The sequence below is a fragment of the Narcine bancroftii genome, chromosome 3 (assembly GCF_036971445.1).
Source record: "Narcine bancroftii isolate sNarBan1 chromosome 3, sNarBan1.hap1, whole genome shotgun sequence".
NCBI lineage: Eukaryota > Metazoa > Chordata > Chondrichthyes > Torpediniformes > Narcinidae > Narcine > Narcine bancroftii.
The window spans coordinates 249,314,263-249,333,746 of NC_091471.1; the positions used below are offsets into that span (position 1 = coordinate 249,314,263).

Below are 19,484 nucleotides of genomic sequence, written 5' to 3' on the forward strand. Positions count from 1 at the left end.
TAACTGATTTCGCAGTGACTGTTATTCTTCCCCACCCAGCCCTCCCCAGAAAAGATTTTAATCACTCTCTTAAATGATCAAAGGTCTCTCTCTTAATTCCCTCCTTACTTCCTTTCTTTCCTTTCTTAGCTCTTACTTATACTCTATTTATATATATATATATATATATATATAGTTTGTTGTCATTTTTGTTCTTGTTACATCTCTTCATCTCTCTGTCTGTTTTGTAGTTGTTCTGCTTTTTTCAGATCTGAGAATAGTTTGCTTTGCTGCCCCGGGATAACTATTTTAAGTACCGCTGGGTATTTTAACATAAATTTATAACCTTTTTTCCATAGGGTCGTTTTTGCTGCATTAAACTTCTTCCTCTTCTTCAGGAGTTCAAAACTTATATCTGGATAGAAAGTTTTTTTTTGACCCTTGTATTCCAGTGGTTTTTTGTCTTCTCTTATTTTTTTCATTGCCTTCTCCAATATATTTTCTCTTGTTCTATATCTTAGGAATTTTACTCGAATGGATCTTGGATTTTGTTGTGGTTGGATCTGTGTCTTTTACCTCTGTCTCTTCTGATTTTCTTGTTGGGTCGTTTATTTTATTTTGTTGGGTATTTTTGTTCTTCTTATTTTTATTAAAAGTGTCTTGGTGTTGGTCTTCTTCCTCTGAGTTGGTCATCTGTTGTTTCTTTGATTTCCTATTTTTATTCTCTTCCTTCTTGTTCCCATTATTTTCTATGTTCTCCTGTTGAGAGTCTTGCTGTGGTGTTATACTTGTCTGTTTCGGCTGTGGAGATTTACTCCTCAGCTGGTCCCCCCTCCCGTTGTTTTTGTCTTGCGCATCACGCATGCGCGAAACCTCACGCATGCACAGTTGTGCACTTTTGTTTGGCTCCGTGAGCCAACTTTGTAGTCCTGGGTTCGGGGTTTCCACTGACCTCAGGGAGCGGGCTTCTCTCTCCATGGCAGGCTTCCTTGTACTGGTAAGGCCTTCACCTTCCTCTTCCGACGTCCTTCCTTCTTCTTTTCTTCCCGTTGTTTTTGGTTTTTCTTTCTTTGCTGCCATTTTCTCCACACTTTCACTTTCAATTTGTTATGGATTCTGTGTTAGTGACTTTGTTTTTTCTCTACCTTCTTTTTACTTTTCTGGAGAGGGCTGGATTTCCCCTACCCGCCACTACTCCATCACGTGACTCCTCCACACTAATGGCATCTTGAAGAAAGCATATCAGGACCTCTACTTCCTCAGGAGTTTGCGGAGATTTGGTATGACTTCAGAAACCTTGGCAAATTTCTACAAATGTGTGGTTGACTAGTTGCATTGTCTGGTACAGTGACACCAATACCCCTGAGTGTAAAGCCCTGGACACTGCCCAGGACGTCACAGGCAAAACCCTCCTCACCATCGAGAACATCTACAGGGAACGCTGTTGTTGGAAAGCAGCATCAATCATTAAGGATCCATACCACCCAGCACACTGTTCTCGCTGCTACCATCAGGAAAGAGGTGTAGGTGCCACAAGACTCTTACCACCAGGTTCAGGAACAGCTGCTACCCCTCTACCATCAAACTCCTCAGCAGCAAACTCAACCAGGGACTCATTTAAGGACTCTTACTTTTGCACCTTATTGATTTTTTTCTCTCTGAATTGTTTGTTTACTTTTTTTCATTTGTTTACATGTACACATTGAGTACAGTTTTTTTTGCATTACCACTAAGTAGTAATTCTGCCTCACCTGCTGGAAAAAGAATCTCAGGGTTGTATGTGATGTCATATATGTACTCTGACAATAAATCTGAATTTGAAATTTCTGATTAAATCATCCCTGATGAGGAAATACATTGTTTGAATGACAATATAATTTCTGGAATCTAGGTTTCATTTTAGATCACACCAAGAACACTCATTAGTAATATTCTTGAAGAAATAAATTTTGGGCCAAGGACCCAAGGATAACTCTGCTCTCTTCCTGTAATCTTTGACATCCACTTGAAAAAAACAGATAGGTCCTCAGTTTAATATCTCATCCACTATGGCAGGAGCTCTATCTTTACGGATAAGATGTTAAACTTAGTAGGTGTCAGTCTGGGTCAAACGGTGATGACCAAAAGGGCAGGGTATATTTGACAAGAGTTCTGATCATTTGTGTGGTGATATGTAATTATACCACTAGATTATCCTGGTGACCTTGTATATAAAGGTGTCTTATACTTGCTCTGCTGGTGTGGTTATTGTCAGTACAATTTAATAAACTAATATATAAACTAAGAGGTCTTGTCTCTCTGCAAGATGAACCTGGAAGACTAGACTATAGCTCTGGAGAATTTGTGGGTCCCCCTCCCCCCAAATGATTTATTATGTCCCCCTACCCCCAGCAGCACTAGCGTCACTAGGGGATTACAGGCCATGGGAAAAGCAGCTTCAGCTGTGAGAGCATGTATTGTCCTGAGTGAGTCCCTAGATGCCTGAGTGACTGACACTTCTTACCCAAACATATTCACAAAGGCTGTCAAATGGACCAAAAAAGTGAAAACTTATCCCGGCAGCAGCCAGCATGTGTGGGCAAGGGTAGATTGAGAAAGTCTGGGGAATGCATTTGTACATATGGGAACAGATTCAGCAATCTTTACTGCGATCTACTCTGGATCCCATGGGAAACCATCCTCTTGTGAATTTCAGGTGCTGACAGTCACCAGAGACAATGTTAAAAGAATTAATAAATGTACACAGATTAAATCGAATGCCACGTTCCACACTATGTTGATGGACACTTGTCAGAGGTGGAAAACCTCATTGATTGAAGACCACAGTTTTAAATTACAATTGTGGACTGTGCCCATCCCCCACCCCTGCTGATTGAGATTTTGAATGGCAGTTTGTGGCCCCACTGTGGTTACCCTAATGCCTGATAGCCAATTATTTGCCCTTTATTTTCCACTCTATCATTCTAAGTTATAAAGGCACGACTCACCTGTCCTTCTCTTTCCAGTAGAAGACGTAAGCAGAGTTGTTCAAGCTTTTATTACTTGGGCTCCAGGTACAATTCACTGCCGAGTTCTTGTCCAATCTGAAGCAGAACAAGTCTGGAGATACAAGCAATGAGGAAAGAGTGAAGGTGCATTCTTTTTGTGGGATGTGTTCATAGTTCTCATTTCTGTCACCCTGGTTTTATACATGATCTTGACAAACTAACATGGCTAATTACACTGGAGAACACCTTTTTTTTTAAAAGGTTTGCTTCCAGAAAAACAAATGGGGATAATGATAGACAACTTCAAGTTGAACACAAAAATAATTTCAGATTTGCTGCGTCACATAATGGGCAAAAGATTACATTAACATTATTAAATGTTGCATGAAGTGTGCATGTGCCACAAATGTAACTGAATGCTGTTGCACATTGATGAGACATTTCTGCTCTATTGAATCTTCCTGAAGACAATAAATGTTAAATAAACATACTATGCTATTGCCTGAAGAACATGTACATCAACATGCATTCAATCTATGTCAATGTAATGCACGGCATCTGTATATGTGAGCTGCTTTTATAGCCTGTCTGCATGTATCCTGACTAAGCATGCCTAGCCTAAGACAACATTTGAATAGCACCTGCAATGAGTGCATGTCCAAGCATGCTTGGACTGACCAAAATTTTGTGGGCAATATACTTTTTGTTAGGGTTAAATTTTTAATAAAAAAAAATTAGGCATACAGCATGGGTAATAGGCCAATTCAGCCCTATGTGCCCTATGTGCCCATGTTGCCCAACCTACATCCCTGGTAAGTTATTTTGAAGGATGGGAGGAAACAGGAGGCCCCAGAGAAAACCCACGCAGACACAGGGAGAATGCACAAACTCCTTATAGTCAGTGCAGGATTTGAACCCAGGTCCAGTCCTGATCGCTGGTGCTGTAAAGGTTCTTGCCCTTAAGTCTTAAAATATGACAAGAAAACACAAAATAGGTATATATCTATAGGTAGTGATGGCTGGAAGTCATAGGGAGGCTTGGTTTTCGAGGAATATTGGAAATTTGGTTAGGAGAAAAAGGGAGGTGTACAAGAGGTATAAAGAACAGGGAGCTGACAATTTGAAGGAGGACTACAAGGAGTGTAGAAGGAATCTTAAGAAAGAAATTAGAAAGGCCAAAAAAAGACACAAAGAGGCTTTGGCAGACAGAGTAAAAATAAATCCAAAGGGTTTCTATAAGTACATTAAAAGTAAAAGATTAGTGAGGGATAAAATTGGACCCCTTGTAGATAGTGAGGGTAGGCTGAGTGAGAAGTCAGAGGAAATGGGGGAAATTTTGAATGATTTCTTTGCCTCGATATTCACTAGGGAAAAAAAATATTGAACCAGTTGAGGTAAAGAAAAATAGTGGGGAGGTAATGAAGCATATAAGGATAACCGAGGAGGTAGTGATGGCTGTGTTGAAAAAGATAAAGGTGGATAAATCTCTGGGACTGGACAAAATGTTCCCAAGGACACTCAGGGAGGCTAGTGGACAGATAGTGGGGCCATTAACAGAGATATTTAGGATGTCACTGGCCACGGGGGTAGTGCCAAAGGATTGGAGGGTGGTGCATGTGGTTCCGCTGTTTAAGAAAGCGTCTAAATGTAAACCTGGGAATTATAGGCCCGTGAGTCTGACGTCTGTGGTGGGCAAGTTGATGGAAAGTGTTCTGAGGGATGGTATTTACAATTATTTGGAGGTACAGGGATTGCTAGGGAGTAATCAGCATGGTTTTGTCAGGGGTAGATCATGCTTGACAAACCTGATTGAGTTTTTCGAGGGGGGTTACAAAAAAGGTTGATGAAGGGAAAGCTATGAATGTTGTCAATTTAGACTTTAGTAAAGCTTTTGACAAAGTTCCCCACAGGAAGTTAGGAAAAAAGGTGGAGGCATTAGGTATAAATGAGGAGGTAGTGAAATGGATTCAGCAATGGTTGGATGGGAGGTGTCAGAGAGTAGTGGTAGAAAATTGTTTGTCCAATTGGAGGCCGGTGACTAGTGGAGTTCCTCAGGGATCGGTCCTCGGTCCACTATTGTTTGTTATATATATTAACGATCTGGAAGTAGGGGTGGAGAATTGGATAAGCAAGTTTGCCAATGATACAAAGATTGGTGGTGTTGTGGACAGTGAGGAAGATTACCGTAGATTAAAAGGTGATTTAGGAAGGCTGGAGGTGTGGGCTGAGAAATGGCTGATGGAATTTAATACAGATAAGTGTGAGGTGTTACATTTTGGAAAGGCAAATCTAAATAGGTCATATGCATTAAATGGTAGGCTATTGAGATGTGCAGAACAACAAAGGAATTTAGGAGTTGTGGTAAATAGTACCCTCAAGGCTGATACTCAGGTAGATGGTGTGGTGAAGAAGGCATTTGGAATGTTGACCTTCATAAATCGGAGTATTGAATTCAAGAGTAGGGAGGTTATGATGAAATTGTACAAGGCATTGGTGAGGCCAAATTTGGAGTACTGTGTACTGTTTTGGTCACCAAATTATAGGAAAGATATAAACAAAATAGAGAGAGTGCAGAGAAGGTTCACAAGAATGTTGACAGGATTTCAAGGTTTGAGTTACAGGGAAAGGTTGTGCAGACTGGGGCTTTTTTCTCTGGAGCGTAGAAGATTGAGAGGGGACTTGATAGAGGTGTTTAAGATTTTAAAAGGGACAGACAGAGTAAACGTGGATAGGCTTTTTCAATTAAGAGTGGGGGAAATTCAAACTAGAGGGCATGGTTTAAGATTGAAGGGGGAAAATTATAAGGGGAACATTAGGGGAAATTTCTTTATGCAAAGGGTGGTAGGGATGTGGAATGAGTTTCCGACAGACGTGGTTACATTTAAGGAAAGACTGGATAGTTACATGGATAGGAGAGGACTGGAGGGGTATGGACTGGGTGCTGGTCAGTGGGACTAGGAGGGTGGGGATTTGTTACGGCATGGACTTGTAGGGTCGAACTGGCCTGTTCTGTGCTGTAAGTGGTTATAAGGTTATATGGTTACGTGATAACATTTTAAGGTGATTTTCATGATCAGCAGCTCAAAATTCATAAAATACACTCAAAAGTATTTATGAAATCCAGTGTTATTGGAATTTAAATTCTCAGATGTGGCAGTGGGATTTGAATTAATTTCTGTGGACATTTAGTGCAGGTCTCTGGAATGTAAACACAGCATTTGTTCTGGACGTCTTTAACACATTCCTGCTGTTTTGGTGAACATTATAAGGACTCAAGCCTCAACATCCTTACCAGTCTGACTGGCCACAATCACAGTGACATTGACAATGGTCCAGAACAGAACCTTGACATCTCAGAAAGGCTCAGTAGAGAAAACATTACCCATTCTGGTACTGAACAAACACAAGGCCTTTCCATCTGAGAACTAAGGATCACAGCTTCAAGAAATGTTTATATTAAAACTGGCATTGGCATTTGAATGGTAAATATGATATGAATAATATTTTGTTGGAAATATACAGATATAGGATAGATTTAATCAGATTTTTGAGAAAACAAATGAATTGGGTTAGTGTGGGGAAGTGTTACTGTGACAGAATATTTAGAGGTGGCTTGGGAGGAATTAATAGAGCAGCTTGCACACACACATTTTAAACCACAGAATATTTGCAGGACTTTGGGAGAATGCATTTTGCAAAGAGAGCAACAAAGTTGCAGAAAATAGCTTGCCTGGGAGAGCATGTGATCTTTGCAGGCAAGCGGGAGAACAGTTTTGTTATCAGAGAGGGAGGGAGTGAAACAAGAGGAGAGACACAGAAATCAGTTCCAGAAGGACAAAGCTGGCAACCTTTTGGAAGGCTGTCTGGTCAAAGGAGAAGACTGGCTGTCTGAGGTGACCCGAAAGAAAGAGGATCATTTGGAGAGCCCTGAAGGGGGCAAATTTCATCAGCAAGACTGATTAAAAAGGAATCAGGTGCAGATGTCCTGGAACAAAAGGAATCGCTCTGAAAACCAGCAAGAACCCTCCTGAGTGGTAACCATTTGCCTGTTAAGCACCAAAGACTGTGCTAACTTCTGTGCACAGTACAAGAATTGCCTGCAACCAGTGAGATTGGACTGTAATCCAAAGAACTTTTCTAATCTTAAATATACATTACACATACCTGCGCTTAGTATAAGAGAGGGGAATTAAGTAGGTTAAGTAAAGTTAAAGTTTAATTCTGTTTTCTTGTTCAATTATAATTAAAAACTACTTTTGTTTAAGTAACCCTGTGTTGTTGTGCATATCTATTGCTGTTGGTTTTAGGGGTCCTCTGGACTCCGTAACAGTACTATGAAAAAAGATTAACCGTGATAAAGATATAAAAAAATTATTGCCATATCTTGGAAGTGAGATACAGATTAGGATATAAAAAGATTGCATGCTGAAGTTTGGAGTTATATACCAATTGAGAAAATTATATAATTTAAGAGATAAATACTACATATTTTGAAAGATATAATGCCCATATTTACAAAGTGTCGGTATAAACATATAAGTGAAGCTCTGACATTACCTTTCTCCTTAAGGTCTCAGTCTACTAAAAGAAATGTAAAGTAATAGGCATTCCTTTTGAGCGTTTCTTGTCCTGTCCCCCTTTTTATCTTTTTCTTTTCTGATAGAGGGGGGAGGAGGCTATATATAGGGTTTTTTAATTCTTTCTTTTCTTTTATATATGCTTCATTTATTAGTATTTGAGTTGCATTAATAATTATGTGAATTTTTTGTTGTTTTAAATTTATAAATAATTTTTAAAAAACCATGATAAAGATATAGAGTCATAGAGTACAGAAATGGGCCCTCAGTCCACTACCTCTATGCTGATTAGACTTAAATGAGTCCCATTTACCAACACATGGCCTGTACCCTTCTATGCCGTAGCAATTCAAGTGCTTGTTAAAGTACTTAAACTTCTATGAGAATCTCTACTTCCACCACCCCCTCACATTATGCATTCCTAACTCCAGCCACTTTCTGGATGAAAAAAAATCTTCCTGACGAAGGCTTTTGGCCCAAAAAGTCAACCACCTTTTGCCTTCCAGCATTTTGCATGTTTATCTCTTGTTTACCTTGTTTTTCTTCAATAAATACTCTCTAAATCTTACCTTAAACCAGTCATTCTCATATGGCCACCAGGAGCCACAGCACATTTATGTAAAAGCCTTGTTTTCTTTTAACCTCGCATAACATAACTATTTTTTATGTAGTTGGTAGGAGAGAAGAACAGAAGGAACCAAAACCTGACTGCTTCACAGGGTAGGGTGTTCATACACTTTGGTCAGTCCTTGGAAGGGGGGGGGGTGGGGTTCCATAAAGATTGAGAATGGCTGCCTTAAGCCTATGCTAAAATGTTTACTGTTCTTTACCCTCTACATATTCTCATAATTTTGTACATCTCCATCAGCCTTTTCTTCGTTAGCAAAAGCAAACCCAGATGATCCAAGCTCTTGTCATAACTGAGACATTCCATACAGTCAAGGTTCTGGTAAATCTACTCTCCAACCTCTTCTGCGTAGCATAATGTTCAAGATGTGCCTTCACTAATGGTTGCATCATAACATCCTAATGTGCTATGGCTAGTATTTTATAGAACTGTACCATAATATCCCTCCTCTTATATTCTATGTACCAGTTGATGAAGGAGAGCATCACATGTGCCATCTATCTTTTCAATAACAAACCATTTCGGGTTAAAATTAGAAATCCGTAAATTAGTTTCACATTTTTATCAGCGTTGCTTTGAATGTCCTGTGGAGCCAGAATTCTTTAACTCACAATTCTATTAACCAGCATTGAGTTCATTACCATCCACAGTGTTATTCCCAGCTACGATTTTCACCATATTCCTTGCCTCATACTGATACTAAATCCCATCCTCTGATATTAACCAATCCTATCACATCACTATCTTTTTACAACTTTCAATAATTTTCTGAACACCAATTCATCTTCCACATAATTCAGTACTTCTTTGTGAGGGCAACACAGTTATTACAGTTAATAGGGTTATGTCATGAGAAGGGATTAGGAAGTGAAGGTCCAAGAATCATAGTTATCACCTGTCTCGTTGTTGTATGAATTCAACACAGCTTCAGCAAGTAGCAGTTCACATACTATGATTATGGTCTGACACATCACCTGTTAGAGGAAAAGGTTGAAATGAATATTACAAAGACCAAGCATTGGAAAAATAGGAATATCAAGGTTTTGGTAGATCCTTAAGTCAATGGAATATGCTTTCCCTACATCCCCATGAGCCCGTCACACCTTTGGTTTGGACCATCATAGCTTGTCATACCTCAGGCGTACTGAAAGAATTTGGTTTGAAACACAAAAAGTTTGCAGCTGCAGAGAAGTGTAGTTAAAAACTCAAATGCTGGAGGAGCTCAGTAGGTCTTATGATGTACATAACCAAAGATTTGGGCCTGAGCCTTTCATACCTTGAAGAAGGGTTCAGGTTTGAACTGTCAGTAATTCTTCTTTGGCTTGGCTTCGCGGACGAAGATTTATGGAGGGGGTAAAAAGTCCACGTCAGCTGCAGGCTCGTTTGTGGCTGACAAGTCCGATGCGGGACAGGCAGACACGATTGCAGCGGTTGCAAGGGAAAATTGGTTGGTTGGGGTTGGGTGTTGGGTTTTTCCTCCTTTGCCTTTTGTCAGTGAGATGGGCTCTGCGGTCTTCTTCAAAGGAGGTTGCTGCCCGCCAAACTGTGAGGCGCCAAGATGCACGGTTTGAGGCGTTATCAGCCCACTGGCGGTGGTCAATGTGGCAGGCACCAAGAGATTTCTTTAGGCAGTCCTTGTACCTTTTCTTTGGTGCACCTCTGTCACGGTGGCCAGTGGAGAGCTCGCCATATAACACGATCTTGGGAAGGCGATGGTCCTCCATTCTGGAGACGTGACCCATCCAGCGCAGCTGGATCTTCAGCAGCGTGGACTCGATGCTGTCGATCTCTGCCATCTCGAGTACTTCGGCGTTAGGGGTGTAAGCGCTCCAATGGATGTTGAGGATGGAGCTCCATCCTCAACTGTCAGTAATATATCTTAGACATACAGCATGGTAACAGGCCCTTCCAGCCCATGAGCCCATGCTGCCCAAATACACCAATTAACCTACAACTCAGGTACATTTTTGTGGTAAACCATAATTGTCTGGTCAGGCACAACTATTGGCTAGTTGTAACTGTGGCCCCTCCCCACAGGCTCCTGTATAGAGGTGACTGTTCCACAGCCCCCTGCAGCTCAGTGCAGGACAACTGAACAGTATGGATTTTCTTTTGAGTAATTAATTGCGCATCAATTTTATTCATTTAATTTATTTTCACAATGGAACAGATCCTGAAGCCAGAAAAGCTGGAGATTGACCCTCAATCGCCTGAGGCATCCACCAACTTTGAGCTTTGGCTGTGCTGTTTTGGAGCATTCCTGGAGGCGTCCTTGACCATTGTGCGATCAGAGACCAACAAACTGCAAGTGCTGCCCTCTGAGGTTGGCACCCTGGTGTACTCCATGATCAGGGATGCTACAATGTAGCAGAAAGCCATGGACATTCACAAAGGTCAGTACCTGCGTAAAATCAATGTTGTCTATGCCTAGTGACTTGAAAACAACGACCCGGTGAGTCCAATGCCGAACATCTTCGGGCCCTGCAAGCACTTGGCAGGGCCTGTATTTGCAAGGCTGTGTCCGCCGTGGAGGACACAGAGGATCTGATCCAGATGCCTACATCACAGAGATCACGTCTAATTATGCTGACAGAGCCTCCTGGAGCAAGGGGAGCTCACCCTGCGGAGAGCAGTTGAGCTGGCAGGTACGCTGGAGGTGGCTCTCCAGAAAATGGAGGCCTACACGTCTGACAACATTACCCCAGGTGTTGCCACCCCCTCACTCCGCTAATGACTCGACCTCAGCAGCAATGCTCCGCGACCACCTCCCACCACATTTGTCTGGCTCTGGTGGAGACCCGACCACAGCTGCTAAGGGAGCATCCAAAGTGCTACTTCTGTGGCCTGGGCAAGCATGAGAGTGTGGTGGTACACCACCAGCCTACTGCAGGGGGCAACCTCTGTACCTGCAGGAGTGTAAGGGGACAGGACAACACCTGGCCGGCTGCCAATCAGTCGGCCTGAATGGATCAAGCCCCAACTGGTTGGGTGTCAATCACCCTCTGGGATATAAGCCTGTGCCAGCCTCCCAAGGCCTCACACTGAGTTGCTGCAGCCACAGCCAGCCTGGCTCTGTGGAGGTTTCTGTGGATTAAAGCCTATGTTCAGTCTTTACCTTGTGTGTGCCTGATTCTGTCTAACAGTGCACCACAGAGAGGAAACGCTGCCCAGTGTAGAGGCTCTTGAAAGCAGCTGTCCTAAAGAACTGGCAGTACATCGGCTGAAAGGCATCACCCCCGACCCAGTTTAAAGTGGTTTTTGTGCTCTTTAAACCAGCACCCAATTGTATGAGCAAGCAAAGGAGGAACTCAGTGGGTCATGCAGCATGCATGGAGAGAAATGGACAGTCAGCGTTTCGGATTTGAATCCTTCATCAAGGTTAAAGAGTTCCAACCCTTTGTTTGCTTAACATTCCAGTATCTAAAGTTTTGTGTCTCATCCTGTTATACAAGTCCAATGGATGCTGTGTGACCCGATATCAGTGACTGCTGGAACCTTCACTGACATTCTTTCCTTCCATAACATGTTGCAAGATCACTGTGGTCTCTCACATCCAGGCAGGCAAAGTCTAACATAGATGTAGCTGTGGCCTCTCAATAAATTTCTGCCATGCACCTCTTTCTGTTTCTGGTTGCAAAGTGCAGATTACACGACTGGTGTAATGGTTGACTTTAAACAAGGTCCTGCAAACCTCCAGCCCCCTGAACAGTCCCCTCATCTATAAAAAAGAATGCAGCTAGAATCTCCTCAGTACACACCCTTACATCTTTTAGTAATTGAGAATGAATCTCTTCCGGCTGCCTGAAGATGCAAATTTTACTTCCTTAAGGCACTCCAATAAATTTGGCAGTGATTTTATCTTCATGGAAGCACATGAACTCTATATAATTGGCTTTGTTTTTTTTTCTAATTTCTCTGATATGACTTCTTAAATAAAAGTTTCTGACATTTCTCCTGTGATATACATTAAATTTAGTGGCCTGCAGTTTCCTGCTCTTTCTGAATAATGAAGGAACATTTGCTATTTTCCAGTTTAATGAAATCTAGATAAACTTTGGAATATCAAACCAACACTTCCTTTAAAACCCTGGGATCAACCCCATCAGTGGCATCAACCTGCAGCTCCAATAATGTTCTTGGTTAAAGAGGCTGGAGAAATTGATAACATTATGTTACTTTAGGATGCAATATTATAGCTACCTATAACCCTGGACAAAAACGATTTTTCTTGAATGTATTTTATGGATTTTTGGCTGCTGAAAAAAATTGTTGACCCGTGTAATCAAGTCACCTTTTTTTGGTCGAATACTATTTCTTTAGAAGTATTACCAGATTCATTTTTTTTTACAGTGACCTCTCTTACGGTGGTGACCTCGATGTTTCTCTTGCATTCTCTGCCTCCACCCATCCAGTATTCAAGCTTTGCTCCTCTCTGAAATCTAAACCATTAGCTCCTCCATAGTGCCCCTGTGCCCTTGACTCTGCTCTCTTTGCCCTCATCCCTTTCTATCCTCTATTCAATAAGGCTTTGACCTCTCCCCTTCCCCAGGGCTTTCAGGCTTTCACCCTCCCCAGTAGCCTTGACTTTTCCGGTGCCTTAACCTCTGCCCATTCCCAAAACATCAGTCCCTTGGCCTTTGACCTCTTTCACCTCTCGTCCCCTCCATTTGCCTGGCTTTTTCTCTGGCTTGTGCCTTTTGCGTTTCATATCTTAATGGCCCCCACCTCTGTCCCTCCACATTGTCTTCCATTATTTTCTCACCTGTTTTTGGCCTCTGCCAGGCCCCAGTTCCTTGGTAGGAGAGAAGTTGGTAGAGTCAGTGCCTTAAATGTATCATCGGACGTGTCCTTCAAGGATCTGCACTTCTTTATTCTCTCCTGCGCAGCAAATCTTTTGCACAGGAAATCACCAGCACAGGAACACCATAGTTCTGAGAAGTAGAAGCATATGAATGACTGAACACGAAGATATTAAGTAAAAATTGAGCAATTATAGAAAAGCGGCCAGAACCCTAAGCCACACTTCCACAGACTTGCAACTCCCCTATGATGGTTGATTTTAAAAGAATACAGACTGAAAGTTGACCACATCCCTAATTACCGGAACAAGTCACAGAGGAACTGATACAAATAGTATTTAAAAAAGCAACCCTGAGAAAGACAGCAAAGTGAATACACATAGGGACAGTCACAGAGGGAGTGGGAGAGGAAGGTAAGAGAGACACAGGAGAGACACAGCAAGCAAAGGAGAGAGAGAGAGAGAGAGAGAGAGAGACTGAGTATTAGAAAACTAAATTAAAAGTTAGTGAATGAGAGAAAATGAAGTGGAATAAAAATGAGAGGGAGAAAAATAAAATCAAAGAATAAGGCAGAAACGAGATAAACACAAAGGAGATTGAAAAGGAAGCAGGAAAGGTGGCATTGTTAGCGCAGCACTTAGCACAATGATATTGCAGCTCCAGCAATAGGGATTGGGGTTTGAGTCGCACGCTGTCTGTAAGGAGTTTCTACATTCTCTACATATCTGCTTGGGTTTTCCCCAGGGACTCCAGTTAATTGTAGGGTAATTAGTTGTGATTGGGCTCGTGTGCCGAAAGGGCCTGTTACCATGTTGTATGTCTAAATTTAAATTTAAATTAAAAATTTTTAAATTTAATCGCAGCACCTTTTTCAATTGCAGCATCCCTCATTGGCCTGCCATCGTGGGTCACCATCCTGTAGGTAATCTCTCCTTTTCCTTCTCAAGCGGGTGCTAGTCTCCTCGCTTTCTGGTGCCCTGTGCCAGACTTCCACTTCCCTGGAGTCTGCAACCCCTCGTGGCTGTTGCCAATCATAGGCGCTGCCATCTGGGGCGCAGACCCCATAGTTGCAGTATTTTGAAATAAAAGCATCATCGGCTCCATTTAGAGTCTGCACGGAGCCGATGCATTGGGACTTGGGGGGGGGGAGGGGATATGGACCCCGTGGGAGCATTGTGTCTGCTTCGTGCTCTCTGCGGGTCTGCATCAGTGGCAGCGCTGCTCTTACAGCTTCTTCGACAACATAGTATAATTAAACAGAATCAGCATTATTATATGAAATAGAAATAATAAGGACAGATTTATTAGTTCTTCGATGATGTAACTGTGATGGAATGTTTGGAGATGTTTTTGGGAGATAAATTGGTAAAATTAGAGTAGGTTACATATATACATACACTTTAAAACAGATCTTATTTGAAATACTGAAGAATTCATATTCAGTGACTACAGAAACTATGGAGAATGCAATGCACATCCTACAAGTAGGTGCTAATTGAAATGATGTCATGAAATGAATGGATTTTGGTCGTTAAAGCAATAAGCAGGAGACACTCTGGCTATGGATAGCTCTTTGCAAGGGTTTTGACAGAGTGCACAGAAAAGTCACTCTTGGGTTCTTGTTTACTTAAAACAACAGATGGACTAGAAGACTAACTCCTATTGTTTGCTGGAGAAGGAGGTGGGTTTTGCAAGTGAGAGACTGAAGGACATGTGGCTGGCAGTTGGAATCTCAGACTGAACAGTGTCAGCCAGAAGCTTGTTGCAACTGAAACAGAAGCTCCAGAGTGCTGGATGGCTGGAAGTGCTATCTGTCTGATGTATCTCTTGGAATAAGTGGAACAGAAAGGAACTCTGTGGTAGCCTGAAAGAAAGAGGTTATCATCTGGAGAACCCTAATGGGGCAGGTTTCATCAGCGATACATTGAGGTGACTAATGGTGGTACCTCAGTTGTGGAAATCCTGGAACAACACATCTCTCTCTGCAAACCTACAAGAACCTTCTTGAGTGGTAAATATTTACCTTACGAGCACCAAAGCCTGGTGAAGTTTATACATGTCAAATTCTGTACACAGTATAAGAATTGCCTGCAACCAGTGAACTTGGAAGAATGAGAAGTGAGATTGAACTGTGAACCAAAGAACCTTTCTTAAATTTACACACACATTACATACACAGGCACTTAGAATTAGAAGGGGGTTAAGTTAGATTAGTTAAGTTAATAGAGATAAGTTAAAGTTTGATTCTGTTTTTATGTTTAAAGATAATTAAAAACAACTTTTGTTTAAGTAACTACTTGTTGTGGTGAATATCTATTGCTGCTGGGTTTTGGGGTCCTTTGGGCTCATAACATCTCTCTCTCTCCCTTCCATTTTCCCTGTCTCCTTTCACAGAGCCAAAATCAATTCTCACCTTTCCTCTTATCATATCCAATTAACACCTTTTGGCTGTTGGTCTGGACTCTTCCCATTTAATCTCTAGTCTTTAATTAAGATTCTGCCTGCTTTCTGCTCATACCCTGAAGAAGGGCTCAGTCCTGAAAAGTCGGTAATGTATCTTTGCCTCCCTTGGATGCTACTGATACTGGCTGAGTTCTTCCAGCATTTCTGTGTATGGAGCTGGATAATACTGGCTGTCAAGAAAAGCAAGTCTATTTAGCTGCCTGGTTTTCTTCACAGTCTGAATTTGACACACTAGCATTTCTGTAGTATTTATCATAGCCTCAGAATCTCCCAAAATGTTTTGTTGGCAATGAAGCCTCCCAAAAATATAAAATACAAAAAACATTTTGTGCAGTGTTGGCTTCCACAGTTGCTGCCCTTTTACCGGCATCATTTTGCATGGAAAAAGCCATTTCGCCCACAGTGCCACTTCCTGAATCTTTCGCAAGAGCACAACTCATGGTGCAACAATTTCCTCCCACCCTTCAAAAAATTTTGTAACCAATTTCTAAATTGCTTTCACTTCCAGGTAAAAACACAAACCTGGAGAAACTCAGCAGGTCAAACAGTGTACATTATGTAGCAAAGATAGAGATACGTAACCAACTTTTCGGGCTTGACCCTTCATCAGGGTATGAACAAAATGTAGGTATGTGCCTGACAGGCAGGCAGGAGGCAATAGTAAGGGGGGAAGGGCACACCAGCAAGCAGGGGGAGGGGGATAGGTCTATGAATGGAGAGGGAAGGCAGTGGAGATGGAGAAAAGAAGACAAGGGGAAAGGGAAGGGAGGGGAGAATGGAAAGTAGGCTAGCAGAAACAGAAGTCTATGTTAATGCCCTCCATTTGGATGTCTTCTTATTAAGGGAAATAAGGGATATGGGGAAATGGCAGGTAGGTGGAAATGAGCTTATCATCAGATCAGCCATGATCTTATTGAATGGCATAGCAGGCTTGATGGGCTGAGTGGTCTACTCCTGCTCCTATTACTTATGTTCTTATTTTCTTATGGGCTCAATGTAGATGAGCTTGGATGGACAGTTTGGTTGGCATTGATAAGTTGGGCTGGTGTCTATTTCTGTGCATCAAATTGTTAGGTCCCCCTGCTTTGTGGAAAAAGACTATGACAGTGATCTTCTCTATGTCCTTCATGATCTTATAAACCTCTATAAGATCCCCTCCCTACAGCGTATCATGTTCCAGGGAGAAAAGTCCCAGCCTATCCTGATAATTCAAGCTCTAGTCCTCGGAACATGAATCTTTTCTGTACCCTTTCCAGCTAAATTATATCTTTCACATAGTTGGGTGACTAGAATTGCACACAATATGCTAAGTGGTTGTACAGATCTAACGTGATGTCTCTTCACCTGTTCACAATGCCCTGACCAATGACTTGTGTGCCAAATGCCTCCTTCAACACCTTGTCTACTTTGCACGGATCTATGTACCTATTCCCCTAAGTTTCTCTGTCCCCTGGTGAAAATCATGTTTGGATTGGTACTCATGTGATATTCATTGTCTGTGGACCTCTACTTGACTGAGTTAATATCTGAGATTGTACTCCATGAAGAATTTGTTCATGTGGAACTTACTGAACCCCAGTGAAGTCAGTGCTTATGGCATCATACTGCAGTGAGGATCTCTGTAGAGCGTCAGTGTCCTTAGGACCAATTGAGAGACTATTGGCCCAATAACCATTCAAACATGGCCCAACTCTGGAAAAACATGTAAAATTGACTGCACTTTCACCACAATTAAAAAAGCAACCACCCTTTTATTGTCTATAACTGCTTCCCAAAGCTGCAAAGTGTGAATTCAGCACCCTGTCATTTGTTCCCTCTCATAAGTCTGCAGTGTGTTTTCATTATGGTAAAAGCAGATACTTTTCTGATAGTGTCAAACAAACAGATTTCATAACCTGAGCTCTGTTATGCATCAGAGATTTGAAAGTGAAATAAACTTGGAACTTGTTCTGAGTTTTGCCTAATGTGAGGATGTTTGAAAGCCATACAGTTTTAAAATGTCCATAAAGTGTGTATAAATGTGTTTTAAGCAGCCTTGTCTGTTTAACCTTTGAGAGTTGGTCATTTCTGAACTGGTTTAAATACTAAGTGTGAACATCTTGAAGTTAAAAACTACCTATGAGGTCTGGCAGCCTTTGAGTTCCTTTCAATGAATGCAGAGCTAAAGAGAGAGAATGCATGAATCAGTGAGGGAGAAAGGAAGTGAAAAGGTTGTTAGGTGCTTGTCAAGATGTGCCAGGAGGAAATTTATATTGATCTTATGTTTAGTCAGAAACAATAATGTTCGGGGGAACAGGGATATAACCAAAGGCAAAACTTGGCTTTATTTAATCTGAAATCAAGTGGCAGGGTTGCATATTTGAAGAGGCTAAGTAATTTGATTAGTTACGTAAGAAGCTAAACAAATGGAAGGAGTAACCTGATAAAGGACTACAAGATAATGAGAGGCATTGATCATCTGGATGGCCAGAGGCTTTTTCCCAGGCTGAAATGGTTAACAAGGGGGCATAGTTTCAAGGTGCTTGGGAATAAGAGCAGGGGGTATGTAAGAGGATACTTTTTTCTCACTGAGAGTGGCAGGGTGCATGGAATGTGCTGCCAGCAATGGTGATGGAGGCAGGTACAGAGAACACCTCAACACAGTACAGGCCCTTTGGCTCTTGATGTTGTGCCAATCCATAAATTCTTACTAAAAAAATACTAAACCCTTCCTACATATATTTTTATTTCGTCCATGTGCCTGTCTGAGAGTTTCTTAAATACCCTTAATGTTTCAGTTGCCACCATCCTTGGCAAGGTTTTCCAGCCACCTACAACTCTCTGTGTAAAATTATGCATCCCTAAACTTTCCTTCCTTCACTTTGTACTTATGTCCTCTGGTGTTTGCTCTTCAGTCCACCCTATCTATGCCTCTTATAATCTTGTAGACCTCTATTAAGTCACCCCTCATCCTCCTTCGCTCCAAAGAGAAAAGTCCTAGTTCTGCTAAACTTGCATCGAAAGACATATTTTCCAATCCAGATAACATCCTGGTAAATCTCCTCTGCACCTTCTCCACATCCTTCCTATAATCATTAACCTTGAGGCAGAATACTTTCTGTCCACTACTTCTCTCTGCTTTCAACATGCAAGTGGATTTTTAATCCACACAGCCAAGGTTGCATGGATCCCATGCCTCATGACTTTCTGATTGAGTCTCTCATAGGGGACCATATAGACCTGTTATGTGAGATCAAATCAGGTTCGTCAGGCTCTAACATTCAAGCACGGCCCCATTCTGGAAAAATGTAAAATTGACTCTCATAAGTCCGCAGTGTGTTTTCATTATGGTAAAAGCAGATACTTTTCTGATAGTGTTGAATAAGCAGGTTTCTCTGTTATGCATCAGAGATTTGAAAGTGAAATAAACTTGGAACTTGTTCTGCATTTTGCCTAATGCAGAGGGAAGTAGTGGACAGAAAGCAAGTACAGACACAGGCCAAGCACACAAAGGATGATCATTATTGCACACACATGAAAATTGTAATGGGGTAGACACAAAGCAACATTGGATCCTAAAACATCAGATACAGTAATCTCTGATACCAGTGACCGCCTAATCTTTCTCTCTTTTTATTACATTCATGCAGTAATATTCGATGACTAGCAAAACAAGGGCTTCAACATGCTCTCTCTGTACCAACAGGGTACAGTTCAATGCTAAGCATTCCCACTTAGTACTACAAACCCCCTCTAAGTGTAGTGCACACCTTACCAATGACTCCTCCAGTGATGTCCAGAGTTTGCAACCTGGCATGGAGCAGTGTTTATAGTTAGGACCAAGGAGGAAAGTATGAACCTTGATGAAACATTGCTTATGTATCTTTATCATTGCTATATAAAGTATAATGTTTGACCTGCTGAGTTTCTCTAGTGTTGTGTTTTTACATATTGCCTCCTTTATCAAACAGTGGTCCCACTTTAATTTCCATCATCCTTCTGTTCTTCACGCTTGCATAGAATAACCTTGGGATTTTCCCTAATCCAACTTGCCAAGACTTTTTCGTTCAAG

The 19,484-nt window shown here is 41.6% G+C and overlaps 1 protein-coding gene and 1 long non-coding RNA gene across 3 annotated transcripts in view; one reads left to right on the forward strand and one right to left on the reverse strand.

Moving 5' to 3' along the window:
* Positions 1–11,206, forward strand: part of LOC138758511 (uncharacterized) — an 83,176-nt gene extending 71,970 nt beyond the window's left edge. The window contains exon 6 of the long non-coding RNA XR_011354309.1: positions 10,342–11,206. This is a non-coding gene — a long non-coding RNA (uncharacterized lncRNA). The remainder of the gene's footprint in view (positions 1–10,341) is intronic.
* LOC138758510 (interleukin-12 receptor subunit beta-2-like) overlaps positions 1–13,021 on the reverse strand; it is a 74,255-nt gene extending 61,234 nt beyond the window's left edge. The window contains exons 1-3 of one of the 2 annotated variants that reach the window (XM_069927506.1): positions 12,934–13,021; positions 9,067–9,145; positions 2,967–3,078 (exon numbers count right to left, since the gene is read on the reverse strand). In XM_069927506.1, the coding sequence (XP_069783607.1) occupies positions 2,967–3,078; positions 9,067–9,142 (188 nt within the window). In that variant the 5' untranslated portion in view covers positions 9,143–9,145; positions 12,934–13,021. Of the gene's footprint in view, positions 1–2,966; positions 3,079–9,066; positions 9,146–12,933 lie in introns of those variants that run through there. The other variant, XM_069927507.1, reaches the window with a different exon arrangement.
* Between the last annotated feature and the right edge of the window lie 6,463 nt (positions 13,022–19,484).